At 45.1% G+C, this 26,042-nt stretch overlaps 1 protein-coding gene across 1 annotated transcript in view; it reads right to left on the bottom strand.

Moving 5' to 3' along the window:
- The window catches only part of PRMT6 (protein arginine methyltransferase 6), a 76,181-nt gene that overhangs the window by 27,568 nt on the left and 22,571 nt on the right, over nt 1-26,042 (bottom strand). Inside the window, exons 3-4 of the mRNA XM_087376260.1 lie at nt 21,615-21,683; nt 21,283-21,318 (exon numbers count right to left, since the gene is read on the bottom strand). Of these exons, the coding sequence (XP_087232386.1) occupies nt 21,283-21,318; nt 21,615-21,683 (105 nt within the window). The remainder of the gene's footprint in view (nt 1-21,282; nt 21,319-21,614; nt 21,684-26,042) is intronic.

Genomic DNA, 26,042 nt, shown 5'->3' with positions numbered 1-26,042 from the left:
ATCTTTGGGATAGCCAATATCAAATGTATATAAAGAATTTAACGATGGTGGTTCTCATGTCGAGTTTGAGACATATAATGGAGTACAGAACAGGTACAAAGCCCTCACATTCCTTCAACAATTTGATGCTACATTTCTTGGGGGTTTGTTTACAGAAGCATCCAAGATGAGGAAGGTTGCCACATTTTTGAAAGGCAATGCACTTAAGTGGTACACCAACCTTATGCTTCATGGAGATGCACCTGCTCCTTGGCTGGAATTTAAGCAAGTGTTCTCTTCTACTTGGCTTACTCCAACTTTTGAAGTTAAGTACTTTCACACTGGCATGACTTGTCATACAAATTCTTGATGATTACACCAAGAGGTTTTGGGATATTTTGCTACCATTGAGCTCTTACAGGCATGTTTCTTTGAAAGAGCAAATAGAGAGGTACTGTTGTGGATTGCCTAGTGAGTTATGTGATTATTGCATCAAAACCAAGGTGGGTTCTATGACTCAATTAATTAAGAATGCAAGGACAGCATATGCACGGATGCAGGAGAAGAATTTGGGCTTTATGGACAGCAAGAAAGAAGACAGCAAACAGGCTGCCAAAAACCAGGATAAGGACATCAAATCTGAAAATAAAAATTATGGCAAACGACTGTTTCAAAAGGGAGGAAAAGCCCAATTCAAAGCTGGTCAAAGGCGTGGACAGCCTAATAAACAGCCCCGTACCAAGTTATCTGATGAAGAGAAAAAGTCACTCATGGAGCAAAACAAATGTTTTATATGCAAAGGAGAGGGACACCGCTCTTATGATTGCCCATCCAAGAAAAGAGATAGGTCAAATGATGATAAGAATGGTGATAAACAGGCTGATCGGAAGGGCAAAAGGCCTAAACCTTCCGCAGGACTTCTTCCAGATGTAATTGGGAGTTTGCCACATGCAAATGATGAAGAGGAAACGAAAAAGACTCAAATGTGCAGAGTATGGGGAAAAATAAAAAATCAGAATTGTTTGTTTTTCTTTGATTCTGGGGCAAAGGCGAATTTCATAACTCCTGATATGGCAAGAAGGCTTGGTATCAAGCCTAAGGAGATGGGGCCATCTGGCATGTGTGATATGGCCAACCTTGAACTCAACACACCTGTCACTCCTATCATTGGCAAGTTGAGGATGCATATCCAGGGATATCAGGATGAAGAGGACTTCTACATTATGCCTTTGCCAGAGTGTGATGCTTTGCTTGGGATGCCTTGGATGTACAGGGTGGGGGCTGATGTGTAGATGAGAAACAAGAAGATTTCTTTAACTCATAGAGGCAAAAATCATGTACTTGATGTAAAGTTGAAAGAGGAGTCCATCCCTATAGTTTTAGCTTCTTGTATTTCCAATGTAAAAGTGTCATATTTCAATGTACTTGATTTTTGTGAAAGAGGACAGTCAACCAGTTCAAGAAGGCTCTACTCTTTTTGCTTTAGATAGAGAAAGGGCTGCTTTTATTTCAGATTTTCAAGATTGTTTCTCAAATGCACTTCCTTAAGAATTACCTCCCAAGAGGCCCAAGGATCATCAAATTGATATAATTCCAGGAAGCTCACCACCTAATATACCTCCCTATCGTGTCAAAAAGGCACAACAGGAAGAGGTAATATCACAAGTGAAGTAACTCTTGGAAAAGGAATTAATACAACCAAGTAATTCTCCTTACTGTTCCCCTGTGTTGCTTGTGCAAAAGAAGGATGGCAGTTGGAGAATGTGTATTGATTATAGGGCTTTGAATAAAGTCACAATTTCCAATTCTACGCATTGATGATATATTGGATCGGTTGGAAGGTTCCTCAATGTTCAGTCGTATAGACCTTAAAAGTGGATACCGTTAGATAAGGATACGGCCTGAAGATGTCTACAAGACTGCCTTCTGCACTTCATTTGGCTTATATGGATTTCTTGTGATGCCTTTTGGTTTGACTAATGTACCTGCCACTTTCAATAGAATGATGGACAGAATTTTTAGAGCACACAGAAAGTTTGTGGGCACTTTCTTCGATGACCGCATTGTGTTCTCTAAAAATGAGTAGGAGCACAGGAAACATCTCACTATTGTGTTTTAAGAGTTGAAAAGACACAAGTTGTTAATAAACACATGCATGAGATTCATTTTCTCGGTCATATATTGTCAAAGGATGGAGTCAAGATGGATCCTGCAAAAGTTGAGGCCATAAGGAGTTGGCCATCTTTGAAAAATCTGCATGAAGTCAGAAGCTTCTTCGGGTTGTGTTCATACTATCGGAGGTTTATAAAGTACTTTGCAAAAATTGCTTCTCCCTTGCATGCTTTACAGAAGAAAGCTGTACCGTTTCAGTGCGGACCAAAGAAAAATGCAGCTTTTGGAGAGCTGAAGCAAAAGTTGTGTTCTGAACCCGTTATTATCTTGCCAGATCTTGCAAAACCCTTTGCTGTAACTTGTGATGCATGTGGGAACAGCATAGGAGGCACTTTGATGTAGGATGGCAGAGTGGTTGCATATGAGAGTAGAGTTCTCAAAGATGCTGAATTGTACTTGCAAACATACGAGAAGGAAATGTTAGCAATGATACATGCTTTGACCACATGGAAACATTACCTTCTTGGAGCTGATTTTTATGACAGACAGATCATCAGTCACTTAGATATTTTCTCACGCAGAGAAAATTATCTGAAAAGCACATGAGATGGGCTTTCTTCTTCTCAATGTTTCATTTTCAAATTGTACATGTGCAAGGTAACAAAAATGTCGTGGCTGATGCACTTTCCAGGAAACCATAGCCTAAAGCAGTCTCCAAGAAACCCAATGTTTCAGCAGTGAGCATTGCTTACAACAATGTGTTAGATGTGATGAAAGATTAGTATGTTAATGATGCTGATTTTTCAACTATTTATGATCAGCTTTTTGATGGTCAAAGGCATGATCACTATATGTTGAAAGAGGGTTTCATTTTGATGCATGGACGACTCTGTGTCACTAATCAGATGCAACAGAAAGTCAGAATGGAAAGTCATGCTCCTCCATATGCAGGACATAGGGGAATTACAGCAACAATTACAGCAGTGGAGCAATACTTTTATTGGCCATCTTTGAGGAAAGATGTGGAAGAATATGTGAGAACATGCATGGTTTGTTAGAAAGTAAAGTTTGACAGGTAGAAGGCACCTGGGTTGTTACGCCCTTTGCCAATTCCGAATAGACCATGGCAAAGCATAGCTATGGATTTTGTGTTTGATCTTCCACGTTCTCCTACTGGACATGATGGATTGTGGACAATAATTTGCAGGTTTGGCAAACAAGCCCACTTTGTGCCAGTAAGAAAGAAAATTACAGCAGATCAAATGGCCAAATTGTTTCTGCAGCATGTCTTCAAGTATCATGGGATGCCTGAATCCAATCAGTGGAGAGGGCTGTTTGAAAATATGGGTACTATGCTGAATTTTTCGTCATCTTTTCACCCTCAGTCTGATGGACAATCGAAGCAGGAAAACTCTACCATCTTGGATATGTTTAAATACCGTCTGAGACCACAAAAGCAAATGGGAGCATTATTTGCCTTTGCTGGAATATGCTTACAATAATACGGTGTACACATCCACAGGTAAAGCACCTTTTGAAATAGTGGAAGGTGCAAGGAAGATACCTCCCATTTTGCATACAAAAGAGAAAATCTTCGAAGCTGATCGCTTTGTGGAAAGCCTTGAAGAGGCTTACAAGAAGATCAAATATGCCTTGCAAAGAAGTCAGGACAAGCACAAAAGATTAGCAAATAAGCACCGCAGGGAATTGGTATTCATAGAAGGTGATTGGGTTTTGCTGCGTTTTCAGAAGGCAAGGCTGAAAAATAAAAAAGGCAAGGAAAGGTTGTACACAAAGCTGAACATGCGTTACTATGGTCCATTCTAGGTTTCTGAAAAGATAAACGAGGTAGCTTACAGGCTGAAGTTGCCTCCGCATTGGAAGATACATAATGCCTTTCATGTGAGCTTGTTAAAGCAATATCATGAAGATGTTCCCGAGGATTTACATGATGAGATACAACGTGAAGTGGAAGAACAGGATGAACTTCTGGTCCCAGAGCAAATTTTGGCACACAGAGATAGAAAGCTCAAGGGTAAAGTTATCCGTCGCTACTTGGTAACTTGGTAAAATTTTAAAATTACCCATCACTTAATGCGAAATGGATGGAGAAAGGTGAACTGGCAGATTCACCGACGCTTTCCAGTTCGAGCCGACTGCGGTCCAGGCTCCTACAGGTAGTTCAGCAGAGCGAGCGTCTGAAGCATTACCTAGTGTTCGAGAGGGAGGTAGCGCCTCCACTCCCTCAGTACAGACGGGCTCACCGTGATTTCATGAGATCGCTTGATGACACTGTATGTTTCATCCGAGATACTGAGCTAACAGTATTTCTGCTGTGAGACTTCATGATATTGATGCATCTTGACTATTGATCGCCGAGGATCACATAGATTTTGAGCAGTGTATATGGATGGATGCATGCCTCTCCTAGCCATATTTTCACTGTCTTAGTATACTATAATTGCGGCTTTCTTGTATACTCGTTCAAGCTATATTTCATGCTCGCTCTTGTGTTTTGGGACAGCAGACTGTGCTTTGCTCTTTCAAGAGAGGGATATGTCACGGAGGCATGAAATTCTAAGTACTTTAATGTACTACAAGACCGTGACAACTTTGGATTTAAAAGTCCAACAGTAGGCTTAATAATGTGCAATTAAACGCGGCATGGTGCCTAGCATATAAGCGTAATTAATCCCTAGGCCCAAAGGCATTCCAAGGAATTAAAAGAGTGGTTGTTGGAAAATGATGACGTGGCATTTTTAATGGGCCCCCTAGAGGGCCATGTATCTTCAGTGACCCCCTTCGAGTTCCAGGTGGCTCTAGTGCCTTCTACATGCTCCTTTGCCATTATTGGACCTTCCTGGGCCTTGTAAACTTCACATGTGTGCTTTTCTCTCTCATCTTCTCCCTTTGTTGATTTTGGACTGGTTTTTCGAACTCCTTCAGCCAAATTCCGTTTTTCTTCATAACTCCTCACACGTTTGGATTCCTTGACTTCCGTTTGGCCCAATGGCTTCCCCTCTGCCTCCCCTTCGCAGTGATATGCTTTTCCCTCCGTGCGTTTGGTAGAACGGGCAGAGCTGAGCACTTCTTTTGCTGGTCGAATTTGCAAAAGTGGCTTTTTCCGGCCCTTTTTGCTTCTACAGGCTCCTAGGCCTCTCCTCTTGCAAAGCTACAGCTTTCTGTTGAATTTCTAGTGATCCCACGCGCTGGTTGACTGGTTTTTCTCAGTTTTGGAGGACTTTCCAGCGATGAAACTTCTCCAATACCTTCTCAATGCATTCCTCTTTGAAGCACGCTTCTTTTGAGCCCAAGAACTCCCACTTCTTCGCGATAGAAGTACTTCTTTCCGCATTTTTTTGAAATTCTTGCTGGTCGGCTCTTGTAAATGCTCTTTCTTCATGCCTTTGCATTCCTCTTTGGCTGAGCATGCAATTGGGCATTGGCTACTATGTCCTCTTGGCGATTGAGGACTTGGTTCGAGTTTTCAAGGCTTGGTGAGTTGTGATTTTTCTGCTGCAATTTCTTTTTGCCATAAGCTATTGGTTGGCCTCGTGTGCCGCCTCTTTCCTGGTTCACAGGTGCCTAGGCAGTGCTACATGAGTCATTCTTTGGTTAGGTACTTTGCTGATTTTATTTTGGAGCTTTGAAAAGCTTTGTGAATGCCGTCTGGAAACCACTCAAAGAGAGTGCAGCTGGAGTGCAGTGTGATTGCATCTGGACAGCCAATGGAATTGCACTCGGTAAAGAGAATGCCTTTGGATTGAGCCTATGGGTTAAGTGCACTTATGTGATGGTGTTCTATGCTTGAAAGCCTTGCGAAGGCTCAGCGAATTGGGGCTGCATGCCCAGTTGCAGGGAAGGTCTCCCAGAAGCAACTTGTAATCATTTCACTGTGAAATATAAAGAAATACCGAAAGGGGCGCCACGGTGTTTGGGGCCAATCGGGTGCACTTGTCTATGTTTGTTGAGAAGGGGCATTCTAGTCTCCATCCCTTTTTCAGTGGTTTTGTTTGTGAACAAATGGGTAAATGCCAAATGGTAATCATGCAATGGTTAATGGTTGTGATATATGCTTTGTGAGCTGTAAATAAGTGCTGAAGTGATTAAAGGTTTAGTTCCACTGCCCTCTGAGTGATTAGAGGCCGGTTTCACATCCTAATGTGGAAGATATGCCACGATACTATAACCACTTAATCTCACTGCAGAGAATACTGAGATGTACAGCCAAGAAGGAACATATGTAATTTAGAATTCAAGTGCGAAACCTGTCGAATCATGTACCAACACCTACAGACTACAGTCGGTGAGGTATGTAAACAAAATTAGCTCTGTATGATGAGCCGCCCTGCTGTAGATAACTCCTAGATCACAACATACCTCTCGTAGGCCTCAGTACAGTTGAGTCTTATTGCTCACTGTTCAATGCACTATGCACATCTAGATGCTATCCAATACACTGTTGGTATGCACTCTAGTGTGCCTTGGATAAAAGCCTTGGCTGACTGCAAACTGCTCCTGCAAAGTCAACTTCTGAGGAGCCCCACAGGGGAGGTTCTTTTTATAGGCACAACGCCCCCTTGCATTGGCAAACTGACTAGTCTGCCAGGCCGACCCTCCTGCAATGGTCAACTGACCACTGCCAGGCCACCCTCCTGCAATGGCCAACTGACCAGACTGCAATGGCCTGTTTCTGTGCCAATTCCTGCTGCCACCAGCCTGCACATTTTCCCTAAACCAGGGCCACTGCCAGGCATAGTTGCTGGCCTGGGCACTCTCTCGGTTTGGTTTCTCGGACGAGTGGATCAGAGGTATTGCTAGCCTTTACAGATCGGCCTCTAGTCGGGTTATCATTAGCCGCAGGATGGGGGAGAGATTCACACTCGAGCGCTCGGTGCGTCAGGGCTGTCCATTAGCGCCCTACCTCTTCCTATTTTTTGCGGAGGCCATGACCCACTTCCTTCGAGCCCGTACCACTGGTCTTCGCGGGATGCATCTCCCTATTCGAGATAATGCAGAGCTTTTGGACTCCGAGTATGCAGACGACACAGCCCTATATGTGCAGGATGATGTCGAGTCACTGGAGCGTGTGAGACTGTCCCTAGAGTTTTTTTGCCTTGCGGCTGGAGCGAAAATCAACTGGCATAAGTCAGTTGGTTTTCTTACGGATCCAGGAGCCAACTCACAGTGGGGTATTTTCCTGGGGTTTCGCTTGATCCCTAGAGGACAGACGACATGTTACTAAAGAGGACACTCATGAATCTGTGGAAGAAGAGGATGACCACATATATGATGGGATGGCTGAGCACAATGATGGTATTGGAGAAGACACTCATGGATCTGCAGAAGAAGAGGATGACCACCTACTTACTGATGTCACTCAAAGGCAGGCGGAGAAACACCAGCAGGAGGCCACATACCAAGCAGTGGCAAGAAGGACCTGGTTGACCACAAGGGCCCTGCCTGCCAAGGAAAGCCGAGCCGTGCTCCAGAAAGCAAGCTTCCGTCGAATGGAGGCTAGGACCGGCAAGAACTCCATCATTATGCTCCGCCAGCTCATCATCTTCTTGCATAGCATCCTCTTCCTCCTCAGTTGTGACCCCATGGTCTTTTTCTTGGTGTGAGGCATCCATGTGGTGGGGAGGCCAACAGGTGACTCAAAGACAAGACCATGAAGCAGCAATGGAAGCAATGGAGACTGGTGCGGAACTTCCTATGGTCTGGTTCAGACGGTTCCGGCACCACCAGAGCTAGGGTCGCCTGGCAGACGGTCATTCTCCCCCAGGCAGAGGGCGGCCTCGGCATCATAGATCCAGAACTGCTGAGTCAGGCACTTCTTGGCAAGCTAGTCATCCGCGGTCTGACCCCAGGAGGGCAGACATGGAAGCTCTTGCTATAGCATGGTCTCAGTGCGTGTACTCCCCAGAGAGGGGGTGTTTGGCAGCCTTCTATCCGATGGATCTTCACTTCAGCTCCTTTGACTCAGCCCCGTTCCCCCTTCCTCTGTAGCCTCATCTCGGTCTCGAGGAAGTTGCGACACAGCCTTTCCCAGGTTCCCCCTAGCTGCCGAGAGGAGATAGACAGACAGCCCCTGATCTGGAGCAGCCAGGTGACAGATGCTACAGGTCGTCAGCTTGGTGAGAGATCCCATATCCCTTGGGCGCTCTGGGCGCATGGGCCCGCGCGCTCGCTCCGGGTTTGGAGGGACGTCTACAGTCAGCTGAGCCCAGGCGAGCTGGCAGCAGAAGTAGGTAGCAGAAGTAGGTACGGCACGTAGGATCCAGGCTCAGCGAGCGGAGATTGATGCTGCCATTCCTGCAGGTTGGAGGATTCCCATAGTCACCGGACAGCTCTTCCCGGGAGATGAGAGGTGGCTAGGACAGTTCACTCCACGAGGCATTCCTTTGGTGGTTGCAGGCCTCTTCTCGGACTCCTCGGTACACTTCTTCTCCATCACTGATGACAGTCGCCTACAGAGCAGAGAGGCCGTGATTGACCCCCAGCTTCCCTGGCAGCGCCTCCGCATCGTAGGGCTGCAAGGGAAGACGTGGCATATAGACCCCCTGATTATGCAGGACCAAGATTGGAGACTCTGGATATGGGAAGGCCGTTCCTTGACAGAGGTGGAGTGGGACCCAGGAGAGTGGCGTTGGCCACCATCGGAGACCTCAGAGAACCCTACCCCCTTCTTTTCTTACAGTGCACGCACGGGTCGGCGTGCTCTTGGGGCTCTCCAGCGAGGGCTACCCACACAGGCACATAGGTGGTATGCCCAAGGGATATCCTTGGTCTTTCTTTGCACTTTCTGGAAGACTCTTTGGGCTAGCTGGCGTCCGAGGAAGATCTCCTACTTCCTTTGGATGGTGGCACACAAGGGGCACACAAGGGGCTTCCAGTTGGCAGCTGGCTGAGATAGATGGAGCAGGAGGGGCATTGCCAGATGTGTTTTCAGGAGTCGTCGTCCCTAAAGCATTGCCTTTGGAGATGCTCGCATGCGCAGACGGTTTGGAAGGGAATCATGGGGATCTTAGCGAGGGTTACACCCGAGCTAGGCATCACGCAGGCCACCTGGGCATGGGCATACATGGATAGTTTCCCTTGGCATCTGACAGAGACAGATGCAGGAGCGATGCCTCGGCACCTAGTTTGGGAGATCATAGGGAGCATTGCAGGCTGGCATATCTAGACTTCCAGATGCGCGCAGACGGTAGGAGCCCAGACTACTTCTACTACCCAGACCCTAGCAGACATCTGGAGCACGATCATTCACACGCTCAAGGGTCAGTGGGATCAGATTCAGGGAGAGTCCCGGGCAGGGAAGGAAAAGAGACGACGTTTCCTTCGCGACTGGGACCACCGGGAGTTGTTCTTCTAGCACTCCACTCAGAGTCTTCAGTGGCATTACGCCCCTCCACCGTGGCTGTTTGTCCACTCTCTGATGATTATGCCCTAAGAGGCTTGTATTTAGCATTTTGACTCCTCGGGCTGAATCCGTTTTGTGATTACAGCCCGCTGGCCTTTAGGCCTTCGTGTACTCTCGCTTTCAAGTAATATAACTAGCACTACTTTTTGCGCAAAAAAAAAAAAGTTGCTGGCCTGGGTAGCACACATGGCTGCCCTGAAATAGCCACATGAAAGCCCTCTGGTTAGCTGATGTGGCAGTCCTCACACAGCTTCTCTCGGTCCTACTTTGGACACCATTGCTGCCCTGCAGCTGCTCACAATGCTTGTACCTCACGGACTTGATACTCTGCTCTACTCCACGAAGACCCACCCCCCACTGAAAGCGAAGGGCTTCATGTCCCCCTTTGCCGTTACTACAAATCTACAAAGGGACAAGTGCATGAGGCAATGCAAAAACTAACACACTGCTCACCCAAGAATTCAGGCAACCACAGCAAAGGGTGAAGGAGCTCTCTCAGAAGCTGATTCAAGTTGAAAGTAAAAGTGCAAGAAGATTATTCAAAGTTCGACAAGATAGAACAGAACATGCACGAAGTGAACAGAAAGCCAGAACAGGGAGACACTGAACAAATGCAGGACATCAAGATAACTAAGCATCAGGACATCATCACCAACCTAGATGACCTGGAAATTGCAAGACAACAACGTCCCTGAGAGATTAGTAAGAGCAAAAGTGCATGCTCTGAATCTCCGAACTGTGGGAGTGGAAGAGAGCGAGGAGGAAGACATGACAGCAATCCTCAACAATGTATTCCAAAAAGCAATGCACATCTCTGCCGTCCAATGGCAAGCTGCCTCCAAGGTAGGAACGAAAGGGAACTGACAAAGGCATCTGATTGTGAAATTCCAAGATGCACAATCCAAGCTCAAAGTACTTAACCACAAGCACGATCTTAAGAGGCACTCTAGCTGGATGAATGAATACCTTGTGTGTGTTGCCGCATTCCCTGGTAAGAGCCTTATAGGCTAGAATAGGACAATTAGTACAGTTAGTCCTAGTCCTATCTAGGAGCAAGTACAGCTCCTACCTCTGTCTGTATAGATCTGTGCCGCCTTCAGCTCATTTGCAGTCCCATGCCGAGCAGTCGCCATGCTAACAACTTGGTCTGTCATTTCTCTGTGCGACTATCTGCTGCAGCAGCCACCCTACAATGGCCCAGGCCATGTCTGCACTCAGTCCAGCGACCACTCCCGTGGCCGGATCAGGCACTCCCCCACGAACAGCTGTTGTACCTGTCCGTACAGTCGGGGGTCCTCTGTACAGGTGCTGTCAGAAACCACTGTACATCTGTACCTGTTTAGAGCCCCCGCGACCTGCAGTCGCTTACCTGGCTGTACAAATTGCTACTGTACGGACAGTCCGTACGGTTGTAAGGATTTCCCGTAAGCAGACCTTGTTTTGCTTCTTCTGCAGTGGGTTTCCATTTTCCAGTGTTACAGGCCTGCACAGTTCGATTTTGGACATTTTGGGGACAAATGGCTGCCATCTTTGACTGTGTTGACTCAACATTGCAGTCAAAATTTGGAGCTTTTGCTGTCTGCAAACTTCTGTTCCAAATTTGGACAGCTTGGTGCAAGATTTGGAGCCTTTGATCTGACATTCAGGTCAGTCTAAAACATTAAGGACTCAGATCTGGATAGCCTGTACAGTCGACCATAGTTGGCTGTGTGTTGCTACAGTTGCCTTTGCCCTCTTTTTTGGCACAAATGCCCTTTTCAAATTTGGCTTTTAAAATTTGCAGTCAATTGGTTTCAGAGTCCCTAGTAGGGCCTTGTCCTCTATTTTGCACACTTTGGCTTGTCGAAAATTGGGGCTTTTCCTCCCATAGCTTTGCATTGGCCTTTGTGCCCTGGGTATTCTCTTGTACAGATACCTACAAGCAAACAATGTACAGATTTGTGCCTTTGGCGGCAAGCTCATTGCAGTGATAGCCTTGAGGCTTGGGCAGTTGTATTTCTGCAGAGTCACATTTCTATATTTGGGAATTTGGAATGGCAAGCAATGATTTCCTTGGGATGATTTCAGCCAAGGATAAGCTCGATGGCAACAACTATCTTATGTGGTCGTCCATGGTTTTGGTTGCCAGAAATATTTGGGGTATTGTTGCAGGAACAGATGTGGGACCTGTCTCAGGCATCCATTGCCACAGATGGTTGTACCGTGCCATATCTGGATCATTGCTGACGGTCTTTTCTCCTCACCCTCGGTTGACCGGTGTACCAAGTGCTTGGTGAACCGTGCGATGCAAAATTGCTTGGACGAAAACACTGCTCGGGTGGAAGCTGCTATCTCTTGCACTCATGGGTGCACTGGTATGCAGGACCTTCTCAATGCTTGGTTGTAGGAGTTAGACGTCAGATCACGGAATTTGTGCTGCATGGGTTGAGCGTATGGAGACCTGCGTATGAGTGTGTGAAGAAATACCACTATCGCAAGTACCAAAACAAAACCATTATGCCACAAACCAATGCATGTATTATCAAAAGGCTAGCCTGTTACAAATAGCCATAGCTGCAACATGATCATACAACAACTCATGGGTGACAGACTCTCGACTCGGCACTCTACTCAAACTCAGACAAGAGCAAAACATGACCAAAGGCTAATGCTAGAGAAATTGAGGAAAAGATTGTTCTAACCCCGGACTCCTAACTTAAGTAACCTAAGACTCCAAACCAGTCGGTTCCAGTGAATTGCCTTTTGATCTCAGAACTAATAACCTGCAAAACCACTGCCAAGGAGTGGCTCCATGGCATGGTCTATATTGGCTCTTCCTTGATGCTCCAAGCCGCACCACTTGGCTTCTCTTGGTAACTCCAAGATTACCCATGACTGATGACTTGGACTTGATTTGGGTTGGCCAAGTAACTTGAGGCCAACATTTCGCCTTGACTTTACTTGTACGATGTCCTCACAGCTCCAAACCCACATGGACAAGTCTCTATTCAAAACTAGGTGGCCAAATGAAGGGCTTCCATCGCCAAACCTCGGAAGTCGTCTCTCTTTCTTAGGAACTTGGCATTGGTGTTGCAGAGATAGAGGAGGTAGGCAAAGTATAGGGGCTGTGGAAGGACAAGGTGCCTCCGATGCGTCAGGTAAGACCAAGTCTCTGTTCAAAACTAGGTGGCCAAATGCTTCTGGCATTGAAGCTTGAAAGTCATCTTTTGTTTCTTAGGAACTGGGCATTGGTGTTGCAGAGGAGGCTGGCAAAGTATAGGGGCTGTGGAAGGACAAGGTGCCTCCGATGCATCAGGCAAGACCAACCTTCATAGGAGATCTAGGCAGCCGCGAGTCGATGCTGGTGGCCAAGGATACAATGAGCCAATGTCAATTGGCTCTTTCCGATTATAGAAGCCAATCTTTTGACCATTGCTCTGCTAAGGGGTCTACATTGCCTATTTCTCAAACTTAACTCTGTATCTTTTAAATTGGGAGGGAGGCTCAATCCGTTCCACATATTTGTGGCCTCCAGTACTGCAGATCCCATCAATTGTTCAAGCAAGCATAATAACTATATATAGTACATAGGCAATGTTTCCATCGTTGGCTCGGATAGTATTCGTATCCTTTCCATAAGCTCCTAGTGCTCGGCTGTGAATGTTGTCCTTTGGCGATGTGTGCCCTGTCTCTCACTACCCTGTCAAAACCATGGCAAGCCTGGTTATATATGGAAATCTTTGCAGGTAAATCACCCAAAGGCTCTGCCTAGTATAGCGGTTGATATGCATGCAGAGGAGATGAGGTGGACCTAATAGCTTGCGCCAGTGGTAACTAAGTATGGTAGGACAGAGGAAAATGTATCGTGCCAGGCACAGCAATGAGCTGGACCCAATAGCTTGCACCAAGGGTAACTACAAAGTATTGTTGGACATAGGAAAACATATCGTGCCAAGCACAACGCATAATAAGCCGTTGGCATCATGTACCGGTAATACTGGCATTACCTTTGGTGCCAAAGGGACTCTGCTAATAGTAGTTGCTTCGGGGACATTTGAACAACTATCTCAACAAGGTACAAGGGAGATGTTTGAGTACGTGTTTCCACCCACGAGGAAGAAGACCCATCAGTAGTAAAAGGCACAGGGCAAAGCTCGGGATCAATGGCATTAAAGCCTAGGCCATCGTTTTCTCCTTCGAGTCACTCCCTATAGCCTGCTTGGTGGTTGGGATCAAGTCTTCCTTAACCATCATGGTCTGTGATCCACTTGTTTTTTGCTGAAGTGCCCAGCGTACCAGGTCTGGTGTTGGGCTGCAAGGTCAACCTCAGCCCACCCAATCCGGAGACTCTGTCTTTGTCGTCATCGGGGCCTCTACGTCGGGCCAACTTGGATGGCTTCTCCTCAGGTGCAGATAGCTTTTGCAGTAATGCCTGGATTTGTTCCACGGTGTTCACCTTCCCTCAAAGAGTGGCGTTCTCCTGTCACAGCTGCTCTAGCACGACAGTGACCGCAATAACAAACGGAATAGCGGACTTCATCTTTGCTCATTTTGCACCCCCCTGCATATGGTCTACAAATCCTTGAGCACTACCTAGGTAACTTGGAGCGCATGTTCATCTTCTAGCTTTATGTTTTTCCTTAAGACCCTCATATTCCAATCTTTGGATTTGGTATCCTGTGTCACTTGAATTACATCCACATTGTCGTTTTTGTTATACCAACACTTGGAATCATCATGCCCAAACTTGGTACAAATGTTGCAATACTCGGTTCGACATTCATCTTCTGTGTGTCCTTGCCGAGAACCACTTCTTGTTTGGACAAGGTTTTACCTTGGATACCCAATTCTTTGAAGGCCTTCTTGAGCTTCGACTTCAGCTTATCTTTCTTAGACGAGGATCCTCCTCATCACTCTCCTCATCCTTCTTTTTGGGCTTGGATTTGGCAGGTCGGGCTACTGCTCGATTCAACAACTCTTCATATGTATTTGTCGGATTGACAATTTCCAAGGAACGCAGGTCCAGTTGGAAGCAACATGTAGTCAACCAAGCATACAGAGATTTGTCATCAGGTGGTGTGCTCGACTGAATGATGAAGGCTCGCATTCGCAAGACAAAATCTTGAATGGACTCGTTCTTTTTCTGATTCAATTCACCAAACTTGATGTGGACATCCTCCTCGTTGATTTCTTGTCTGAACCTCCTGAGAAAAGCCTCAAACATCTGTTGCAATCCAAGAAATACCAATCTGAATTTGATTGAACCATCGTTGGGCAGTTTTCACCAAAGTGCAAGGGAAGTAATTCATATACGCCTCCTTGGTCATGGCACCATTAGTGTGATAGACCCGAAGGAAATCTGCAAGATGGCTGTGAGGATCTTTGTCATCAACACCCTGGGACTTCAACTTAATAGGTTGTGCAACCTTTGATTTAGCCAACACTGGCTTGGGACTCTTTGGTCATACTAGTACCCAATGGACTGGGTCAAGATCCACAAAGTCATGAGGTCTTAGTCATGGTCGCCCCACTACAACTCTAGGACCAACCAGTTCGTGTGGGATTCTTTATTGTGGTCGTCCCATCCCACCTCAAGTAGGACTCGATACTCCGGTTGTGGTGGCCCGATCACCAACTGGAGCTCGATGCCCACTCATTCCATGTCATCACTGTCATTGCGCACATAGCCGTGTATTCGACCTAGTACTTGGGTACCTAACATTGAGCCGTGCATGGTGCTCCGTGCAGGTGCAAAAGTGCTTGGACGAAAATAGCACTCCGGTGGCACGTGGGTGAAATTATAAGAAGACGGATGTATAGGTGTGTGCACAAATACCAGTATTGCAAAGTACCAAAATAACAAAACCGATATGCAACAAACCAATGCTTGTATTATCAAAGTTCCTTGGCCTGATACAAACAATCGTAGCTGCAACAACGTGCTTGTGCAACCACTAGTGGGTGACATCCTCTCACCTCCGCTTGAGGCACCGACACTCCTTTTTTTTAATGAAATCTTTGATGGATTATATTATATGAGTAGCAACCTCAAAACAAGGTGCTACAATTACATCAACTGAAAATTTCAGTATATGCCAAAAAGACCTCATGATCTATGCAGCGAGTCTGCAAGCAATCAAAGAAAGATTGCTGCAGAGAACGCCTAAAAAAGCCAAACAGAGAATTAAAATCACCAAAGACTTTACAATTCCTATATGTCCATAAAGTCCATAGTACCCAATAGCGAACCCAAACGAAGAAAAGATGAAACTCCGGTCTGGATGGATGAAACCCAAATAGCCAAAATAACTTCTCAAACGAAACAGATGGGAATCTCGCTCGCAGGCACTGTTGAAGCAGATAAAAAAACTCACGAGAGCACGAACAATGCCAAAACAAGTGAGACACAGCCTCCAAAGAAGCAGAACATCTGTGGCAAAGTGCAGGAGCAATGTGTCGATGAGCTAATAGCTTTCCAGATGGAAACACTCCCAAATGAACTCGCCAAAAGAAAACCTGTTGCTGAAGCAGTACTTTATAGGCCCAAAGTTACTGTAATCTTTTCCTCCACCACTTGGCTGGGCGATGCATTCGCCAAACAAAATCACCTCTCTGTGAAACCCAAGGTTGAGGCAAAAGGATTTTATACAATGCAGGTACAGTAATCTGAGATAGCCTCAAAGGACAAAAAGAGGACCCTGGAGAAGTCAAAGTCCAATCTTCTAGCCGGTCCTGGAGTTCCAAAGGAGGAATCGGAACAAAAGGCGAAAGCATAGAAGTAATTTGTCACCACAAAGGACAATAATGAGAGCCCAATCCATATGTAGTGGCTGCTAGTGAAAAGGGGAGCACAATACTAGCATCATCTATACCATCAGCAACCGAAGTGATGCCTTTAAACGAGACAAAGTAGGAATGTCGAGGTTCCTGTAAAGCCAAGGGAGGCTGAAAGACTTTCGACCAGTGAATGCTTTCAGCTCTCAAAGAATTCCCAAGCAAAGATTGCCATCCATTCCATTCAAGATGAGAAAGAACATGCTTCCAGTCAAGAAACAAGTGGGAGACAAAAGGGCAGCCAGGCAAAGTGCCATCAGTGCAGCCAAAAAAGAAATCCCATTGATCGAGTTGCCAATGACCAAACGCAAAAATACTGATATGAGTGACCAGAGTCCTAATCATAAGAGCCCAAGGCTGATCACATTGCAGAAATTGCAGCAACATTTTTCCCCTGTAGGCAAGAATATGCACATGAATATTCGTGATGTTCAATCCACCATGCATCTTGGGAGAACAAATGTGATGCATTAAAAGCAACCTGAGACTCTTTCTGCCATCTTTGGATCGCCAGAAGATTTCCATAAAGACAGACATGAAAGATGTAAGATCTACCTTAGTGAACATGATTAATGGCAAGTAAATTTGAATATATGCCACAAGGATGGACTGCACTATTTGAAGACGAACGTGCAAAGGCCAAGTTGTCAGTTTCCAATACTCAAGTTTTGCCCGAAGCTTAGCCAAAACCCAGTCAATTTGTTGTCGGCGGCAAGTGAGTTCCCACCCCAAAGGGTAACCAAGATGACGAACAAACTAAGTAGGTGAAATGATATCCCTGGGCCATAATAGACTATGCCAGTCTTTGGAATGCAAAGGGAGTAGCTTAGACTTCTGAAAATTAACATAAAGACCAGCTGCCAAACCATAAACAGAGAGGGCCTGCATCAAGGCACCAAGATCATGGGACGTATTCTTCAGGGTAAAGAAAGAATCATCAGCATAAGCTTGAGCAACCATGCTACGATTAGCATCCAATTCCAAGCCATGAAGTGATCCTGTAGCCACAAGATGATCAATATATTGCAGCATAGGATAGTAGCAATGGCATACAGTAAAGCACTGAGAGAGCATCCCTCGCGGACCGAACAACGAAGAGTCCACTCATCAGAGATATCCCCAAAAAGAATACAAGCTGCATTGCTATCTCTGTAAAGCCAATAAATAACCTGCTACATTTTTTGTCCAAATCCCAAAGCTCGCATAGTTTGTGAGATGAAATCCCATTGAACTGCGTCAAAGGCTTTTGTAATATATACCTGGATGAATCCAAGAACATTCCCAAACTCATCCTCTAAAAACGCAACATAGTGCAGTTTCAATCTCATGATAGTCACTCACAAGGTTGAAAACCATAAACTCCATCATGCATAGCAGGGACTAGCAAGAGGTAGAACATCTTGCTGCGTGTATTTGGCATATGTAATCCCAATATAAGCATTGGCAATGTTATCTGGATATGGCGACGTGGAACAAAGCCATATTGGGAGGGATGCAACCCATCATGCAAATAACCTTTAATCCGATCAACCATCATTTTGGCAATGATCTTGTAAATGACTGGCATGAGCATGATTGGCCTCCAATCACCAAGTGAATCACATAGCTGCTTCTTTGAAATCAGCTTGAGAAGACCCTTCTTCCATGACACAGACATCTGCTGATTTTGCCATGCTATATTTACCATTTGCAGCAAGGTGAATTTAAGAAGATCCCAGAATGCAAGAAAGAATTCAATAGTGAGACCATCCCATCCTGGAGATTTCCATCTGCCGCAGGATCTCAGTGCATCAGACAATTCCCTTTCAATGAAGGGATGTTCAAGTTTCAAAGCCTGAGCATCAGATAGAATTGGATGAACATGCTGCAAAACAAGCTGACGTGCAGACACGACCCAAGAAGAAACCACATGCCCAAAATGAGTGGAGAAGTGCTGAACACATAAATCAACAAGCTCTGAACGAGATGTTGACCAAGAACCATCAGGCATACGGATCCGACAGATATTGGCAGCCCGTCTTTTGTAGTGTAAACTCTTAAAAAATTGCTTGGAAGAGCAACCTTTATCCAAAAAAGCACGTTGACTGGATCGGGTTTCCCATTTAGCAAGCTTTCTGAGCAGCAAGGCTCTAATTGGACTCAGACAATGGCAAAACACAACCAAAGGCTCATACTAGAGAAAGTGAGTAAAAGCTTGTTCTAAACCAGACTCCTGACTTAAGTAACATAAGACTCCAAACAAGTCAGCTCCAACGAATCGGCTTTTCATCTCCGACCTGGGAACCTGCAAAACCGCTGCCAAGGGATTGGCTCCATGGCGTGGCAGGTACCAGCTCTTCCTTGATGCTCAGGGTCATGCCACTAGGCTTCTTGGTGGTAGTTCTTGTGTCATCCATGTCCAATGACTCGGACCTTACTTGAGTTGGCCGACTAACCTGAGGCCAACGATCGTTTACCATTGTTGCCGCAGTTCCTCGTGCTCAAGATCAGATCCGATGGAATCGAGGAGATGCACAACACACACTTTGATTGCCTTGTCCATGAAGAGGTGTGTCGTCCCCCATAATTGGTCTTGCAGGACAGCAAAGGCTGCATGGGATCAATTGGCATCTCTTTACCAGATCACGAATGAGACTAGAGTTGCCTTTTTGCAAACCGTTGGATGGTGTCAGGATGGAAGAAGGGACAACATAAATGACTACTTGACCAAAATCAAGGAGTATAGAGAGCAGCTCATTAATATTGATGAGATTGTGCCAGATCCTCAGGTTGTGTCCACTACATTAAGTGGCCTTCCCGATTCTTATCAAGGCTTAACTACAACATTGAGGTTGGTGGCCATGGGTAACCCCAACCACTATACCTTTGATCAGCTTGTCACGTTGTTTTTGCAGGAGCAAACTGAGCTGCCTCCATGAATGCAGATCAAGCCTTTGCCACTGACCATAATGGCAAAGGCAAGGGGGACAAGAATTTCAACAAGTCTAAGACTACCGCTGGTACCTCATCTCCTTCTAGCTCTCTCGCCGCAAGTTAATCCTTGCCCTGAACCCGAGCCACTGCGAGCCCTAGTTGTTGGCTAGAAGATGTACTGTTGCTGCCCACATGGCAGCCCTCTGTTCAGCCACTGTGGCAGTCCTTTCTCTGCCCACACAGCTGCTCTCAATCCCCCCATCCCTCTACAGATGACAAGCCCCTTAGTCCTCCTCATTTGTGGGTTCACAGGCCGGGCATTGACCCTAACAAAATCAACACTTAATAGCAAATAGATTGAATCTTACTTCCAGTTGCACATATTCTTCCCAAGTGTTACTGCAAAATGGCATCAACTATACTGACCATTTCAGCCCCTGCCCATCAATACAGTCTTATGAAATTGCTTTGGCCTGCCGGTCTATCCCAAGCCCATACCTGCAATTAGTCCTTGAATAATCTCTGAATCAAGATATTTCTCCGTAGCTTCACTTACATATACATCCAGCAATCATGATGCCAGACAAATTGCAAGTCATCTTTGTGAATAAGAAAAATGCTCACTTGCTGTCATTGCAATCTAATGCCCAAGCACCACCTTGATGCACACAAGTGATGATGTAATGAACGATTCAGCAATTTTCTCCCTGCAAACACAATCCAGGCTTTTTTGGTAAGCAACAATCATTCAATGTGGCCCCTAATCTACCAACCCATAATGTGTTCATGGTTCCTTTGATGTTATCGATGCTACCCTTAGCGTATCTGCCTCAAATAATTTTGAATTGATGACACAATTATCTTCAGCAACTTGCCACTTAAGCCCACCATGAACAAAACGATTGGCCAATCAATAACTCAGGCCGACGATCAATGAAGGGGCCTCTCCTAGTGCCTGCTGATGCTGCTGTCCCCAGCATCTTAAATCAGCCCATGATCTATCTCCAAAGTATACATTTTCTTACAAGAGTGTCAGCACTCTAGTCCAGTCATATGTCTATAGTCTCAATCCACAATATAGAGTGCTCATTTGTCAGCTCTATCAATCTGCACTAATACAGCTTGAACAATCCCTTATGCTAATCATTGGCAGCCATGATAACAATCGGTACCTTCTATATTTGTCACGATCCATGACTAATTCCTTTCCTAAACCTTAAAGATGGATTGAATGAATGGACACTCAAGGAAGGGTATGCCCTTTCATTCCCATGAGGCACAACAAAGAGTCGCAACTCTTCCAACGACAACACATATTGTAGGAGGAGGACACTTCTACTTATACATTATAATGTACCCTCTCATAACGGGTTGCACCGTTCACAAGAGAACACACCTCTTCAAGTGAGACTTAAGAAAGAGGCCTCATTGTATGGATCCCAACATTCAGACATTCTATCCAATAAAGAATTATTGTTCTCTGTTATCATTACAGTCTCTTTTTGGGTCCCTAGCTCACAAAATAATATTAGATTACTAGGATTTCTTATGATACCTGCTATCACCATCAATGCCCATACAGCTAAAATTCATAATAATGTAAAGCTTGTGGGCTTTCAATGAATGCACAATTTGCTTACTTGTACTATCCATCAAATGTGGATTGCATGGGCTGCCTGAATTCCTAAAGCATTTGTAATAGCCTTTAAGAAGGAGCTCACGCACTACCAAATGCAGTACACCACCAATAAACCATCTCGTGACAAAATCCTTCAAATTAATGAAAATCATTGAATTCAGGTATCTATCCCATTGTCAAATTCAATTTTCCACAAACCATACAAAAGTAGGTGTCTACTCGCTCGATTTTCCACCAACTTACCAACATTAAGCAAGCAGGAAAAAAACCATTAGAAACATACATTGAGAACTTCAAAAACCAACTAGCAGTTTATAGCAAAATTTGCAAATCTATCTGAATTATCCTGAGGTTTTCTCTGATACCACCTAAAGCAGGTTTAGCCTAAATGTAGAAAAGGTACCTGAACTGCGATGTCACTCGCATCTACAGCATAGACCTACAAGCAAAGGAATAAAATTAATCATGTGGCATTAATGAAGAAACACATCAGGCTTTCCAAAATAATAGGTCAAACAGCATGTGGTTTCTAGTTCATGTATGCTCTTATGCAACAGGTTCTTCCCCCTTGGTGCTTATTCCCTATATTCTACTCTCCTAAATCTTGAATCATTTCCTCAACAGTAACTGATTACATTTCCAAACATTTACAGGGAAAATCAAATAAGTATCCACAACTATGTGCTCTCATCAGACATTAAGGGCCAACATTCATAAAAAATTCTCCAACCATACCTTGCGTGCACCTGCATAGGCACAGAATATCGAAAGAATTCCTGTACCACATCCTACATCCACAACCACCTGCAAACCAATCACCAATCAGAAAGAAATAACCAATTAATAAATTGAAAAATCTAACAAATCTGGCACAAGGACTGAATACACAATTCATCTGAACATATAAATTCTCCTTCTGCCAAAGAATTTACCCGTGCTTGTTTGCAATGTTCGCTTACATGACAATTAGAAGGGAAGCTTCCTATGACCCAAACTGAAATACTATCCGACAGCGAGACTCACCTTTTAAAAGAAGGGAGTGCTGTCGCCTGACTTGTCTCCCCCCCAAGACTGGATGACCAGCCAGTCTGTAACTGCCGACCAAGCTGGTTAAACAGCCAACTACAACCATGAAGGGGCTGAACTACCAGCTGAACGAAGCCCCGACTGGCCGACTAGATCCAGACCCAAACAGACCAAACTTGGTTAGACAGCACCTAGAACCATGAATGGACCAACCTACCAATTGACAAATGGCCAACAAGATCCTGCCCTAAACAGGCCACCCAATGGGCCTACAAAAGGTCCTATACCTTAGCCTAATTTGCCCAGCAAGTAGGTCCAAAACAGCCCAAATGGGAAACAAGATGGCAGGTCAATATAGTTTGCTCATCCCCCATGTGAAATGTAAGCACATCTCAATTGATGCCCTACAAATCCATAATGCCTTATCATCTGGAAGTAGGGGCCCATAGATACAGCATTGACACTAATTCCAACACACTCTCTCAATATGAACTGGCCCATGCCCACGCATCATAGGAGGTGCTCCCTCTTCACTTTGATAAGACCCCCCATGAGCATGTCAGAGGTGCTCACTAAATGTCAAGACCCTCTATATCTGTGTTATCTGTACATGTAGTGGTGATGGGAGATGAAGCAAAAAACTAATCCCTCTCTTTTATTAACAAAACTTGTATGGAAGGCTTGTATAAAAAGCTGTCTTGTAGAAGCTCTTTCTACATGAGTGGTAGTGCTGTTGGATTGCAAATCCTCTTGGATCAAAGACTGACTGGTAGACTGTGTACCATCTGAGAGAAGCTGAGAATCGAAAGATCTGTGAATCTTTAACCACAACGTCATGCAGACATATGATAGCATCAGAAAAATAACATCACTTGCAGTGTTGATAAAGAAAGTCAACTATAGACTGTACAAAAGCTTATTGAACATCTAGATCATAAAAATGGCACTAACATGGCATGGAACCTCCATGAAAACATGAAACACCAGGTCCTTCAAAATCACCACGCAGCTGTCCATAATCCATCTAAGCTCATAAAATCACAAACTCATGATGACGGGCTCTAGACTGTGTCAAAGTTTTAGCAACCATAAGGTATCCCAATCAAAATCAGAATACCCCAATTTGTATGATAAGTAGTCACATGCCTACATGTATCTACGCTATGACTAAGTACCTTTGTGCTACCAATTCAAGGTCACTCAAGTGTGATCACAACTAGTGAACAAGTCATCCTTTGACAACAAGATGGCCATCCTTGTACCCTTCTCTGAAACAAGGAACAAGCTAGAACCCAACAGACTACATGAGGTAAAGTTCCTCTTTGATCATATGGTACCAAGCAAATTGGGCCTATTTCAGCTTATATGGTACGCACACTCTATCCTCTCCTTGGGTAAAGAAATAATTGTGGACTGGTCCACATAGATATCCTCCACACAAGTCTACATGCAAAAGCCCAAAATCTACATCCAAATGTCTCTAGCTACAAAACTGCTAAGTGAGCTAGGGCCAAGACGAATATCCTCCTCTATCAATCGCTCACTAGTCTCCAACTCTAAACCTTCAAGCTATGAATCTCTAGATTCATGTACCTAGGAACCCTTAGGACAGCCTCATAGACAATTGTCTTTGACAGAAACTCAAATCTCCTTGAAGACTACACCTCTACACTTCAATCCTACAAGAGGCATGGAATGCCTAGTCTCCCTTGCCTAGTCTCCCTCTTTGTCTATTTTTAAGCATTCTCCAAGGCCCTGAGAATATCTAGAGAAATCACCTAAAACATGTGACAGAAATCACCCATGAAAATGAGTCAAAATACTAATCCTGACCATGATCTTGAACTCACCTCTGCATCAATATCAGAGTCCATCAACAAGGCAGGAATTAGCTATCCGTGAAACCGCCTCCAAGAACATGCCATCAAAGCAAGCACAGCTTATATTTGAGTGTATGCCATTGATGGAAGTCCATCCACCTGACCAATCGACTTCCTATACATCTCAATACCCAAGGCCATCACACCTCAACTCATGGTGATTCACCCGATCCTAGCCTAATATAGCTATGACCTTGTACAAGTCTACCTCCTTGGTCCCTCACAACTTTTCCTATGTCTTTTGACCTAATGGCAAACTCCTTACAAAGGCCTAGAACCTAAAGGACATTTGAGAGTTCCCCTTCATCACCACGACAAGCAATGCCAAACATGTGAGTGCACCTCCTCATCACCTTGGCATGCAGTGAATGGGACATTGCCAATCCACTAACCGAGCAAATCCTAAAGTCTCCAAGCACTATCAAGTCTAGATATGCTAGCATCAAGATTGAACTACTCAATTTTGTTGGACATGTGCTTGCTACATCTTCACTCCTACTTTTTCATGTAACAACATCTCTACCTCCTCAAACTGAATGGCCTTGACCATTCTACTATCATGATGCGAGTTACTAAGCCTCTAAAGTTTTGTGGAATCTTGTTCAAGAGAAGCATGGCCAATGCATAGGTGTCCATCTCTTGACCAATTGCTACTAACTAGTCCATGTTTGGTTTAGCCGCCTTTCATAATGATCCACGCTTGGAATGCAATCTTCACATGCTGGATTTGAGAGATCACGAAATATGAGAGATCATGAAATCAAACGTCACTCGGAAGTGCTTTGGCATTGTTGTCTCCCCCCTCCTCAAGATCATATAGATCTGCAATACTCACAATAATTTCCCAATAACAAGGTCCTAGGGCTTGACCTTCCACATCGTCCTTGCCACCATATGGCACCGAATATTCACCTCCAAAGCTAATAGTTTGACCCAACTTTCCCCCTTCACCAAAGTCGGGTATAGGCACCCTAGAGGCCATTGCAAGATAGAAATCAAAACTGAAATAACACCCCACACCAACCTAACCAAAGTACACTTATTTGAAAACAAAGCACCCTAGGGGCTCCTTCCTTCAATAGTTGGAGAAGCAGGAAGGTTGCAGATTCTGTAATGCCACCTTTAGGCATGGAAGATTTGTAATAAAGTAGCAGCTTGCTACATTTGATACGAAGATTGCCAAGAGTCATCATCCAAAGAATTGGTCCTATGTGTTCAATCTCAACTAGCACAAACGAAAGTATGAAAAGGATGAGAATTGTCTCACATCACGCAAGTGTTAGAAATCAACCAACAGAGGGTACACACAGCGGAAGACTGACAGAATAGCCCAAGAGCTCACACAGTGTGTGTGGGGTGGTGTGGAATCATAAACTTCTTTACTTAATGTGCATCACATAGATGTGCAGACTCATCAATACACAATAATCCTGCCAAATATAGAAGCTACCAAAACAATATATTTCTGTCCAAAACTATGGACACACCAAAAGAGAGGTAGATCCAAAGTACCACCAGATCGTGGTCCTTTGATCTTACCACAAGGTACTTCTACTATCTGCCGGATATCTCTAGATTCGAGCCCACATGCTCCACCTCAAGCGTATGTACACTCTCCGTCCAAAGACCTCAGCACCTTGCTGCCCTAGAAGACAGCCTAGGTTCCAGCCCTAGATGAGCTCAGTCTGCAGCAGCTCTGGGTCTCCTCTGCCTCCTGGATGTAGGCCCGAGGGTCAGTGTCCTGCTGCTCCCAAAACTTGCTGGTTGCTGGATATGATATGGGGCCAAATGCCCCTGCTTTTATAGGGCTAGAAGCCCCCTTGAATGGGCCAACTTTTGAGGGGGGGTTGGGCCAACTTTTCAGGCCCTCCCTTTCCTTGAATTGAGGGCCCTCACGGCCGACCTACTGGCTGACTCAGGTCTGCCCTTTTGGGCTGCTTTTGAGCCCCAAGGGAGGCCTATATAAGGCCCCTCCCTTGGCTCCTGCCATGCCTCCCTTTTTTGCCTCCTTTGGGGTCTGTTGCAGGTCTTTTACCTCACCCAACAGCTGTGCTATGCAGCCCGCCCTTGACAGAGGATGACCCACCCTGTTTGCACCATCTTCAGGACCTCTTGCAGGTCGTATCCCTGCCCATGGATCCCGCCATGCTGCCATACTGCAGTTGTACCTTCTCACCTCTGTCTGCCTCTGTCTGGAGCTCCAAACTAGCACCTAGTGCTACTCTAACCTGGCACATCTGATCTTGCCCTTTGCTGC

Source organism: Dipteris shenzhenensis, chromosome 1, assembly GCF_047967505.1.
Source record: "Dipteris shenzhenensis isolate YYH24624 ecotype China chromosome 1, Dip_SZ_1.0, whole genome shotgun sequence".
NCBI lineage: Eukaryota > Viridiplantae > Streptophyta > Polypodiopsida > Gleicheniales > Dipteridaceae > Dipteris > Dipteris shenzhenensis.
This window is presented reverse-complemented; position numbering and strand designations above follow the sequence as displayed.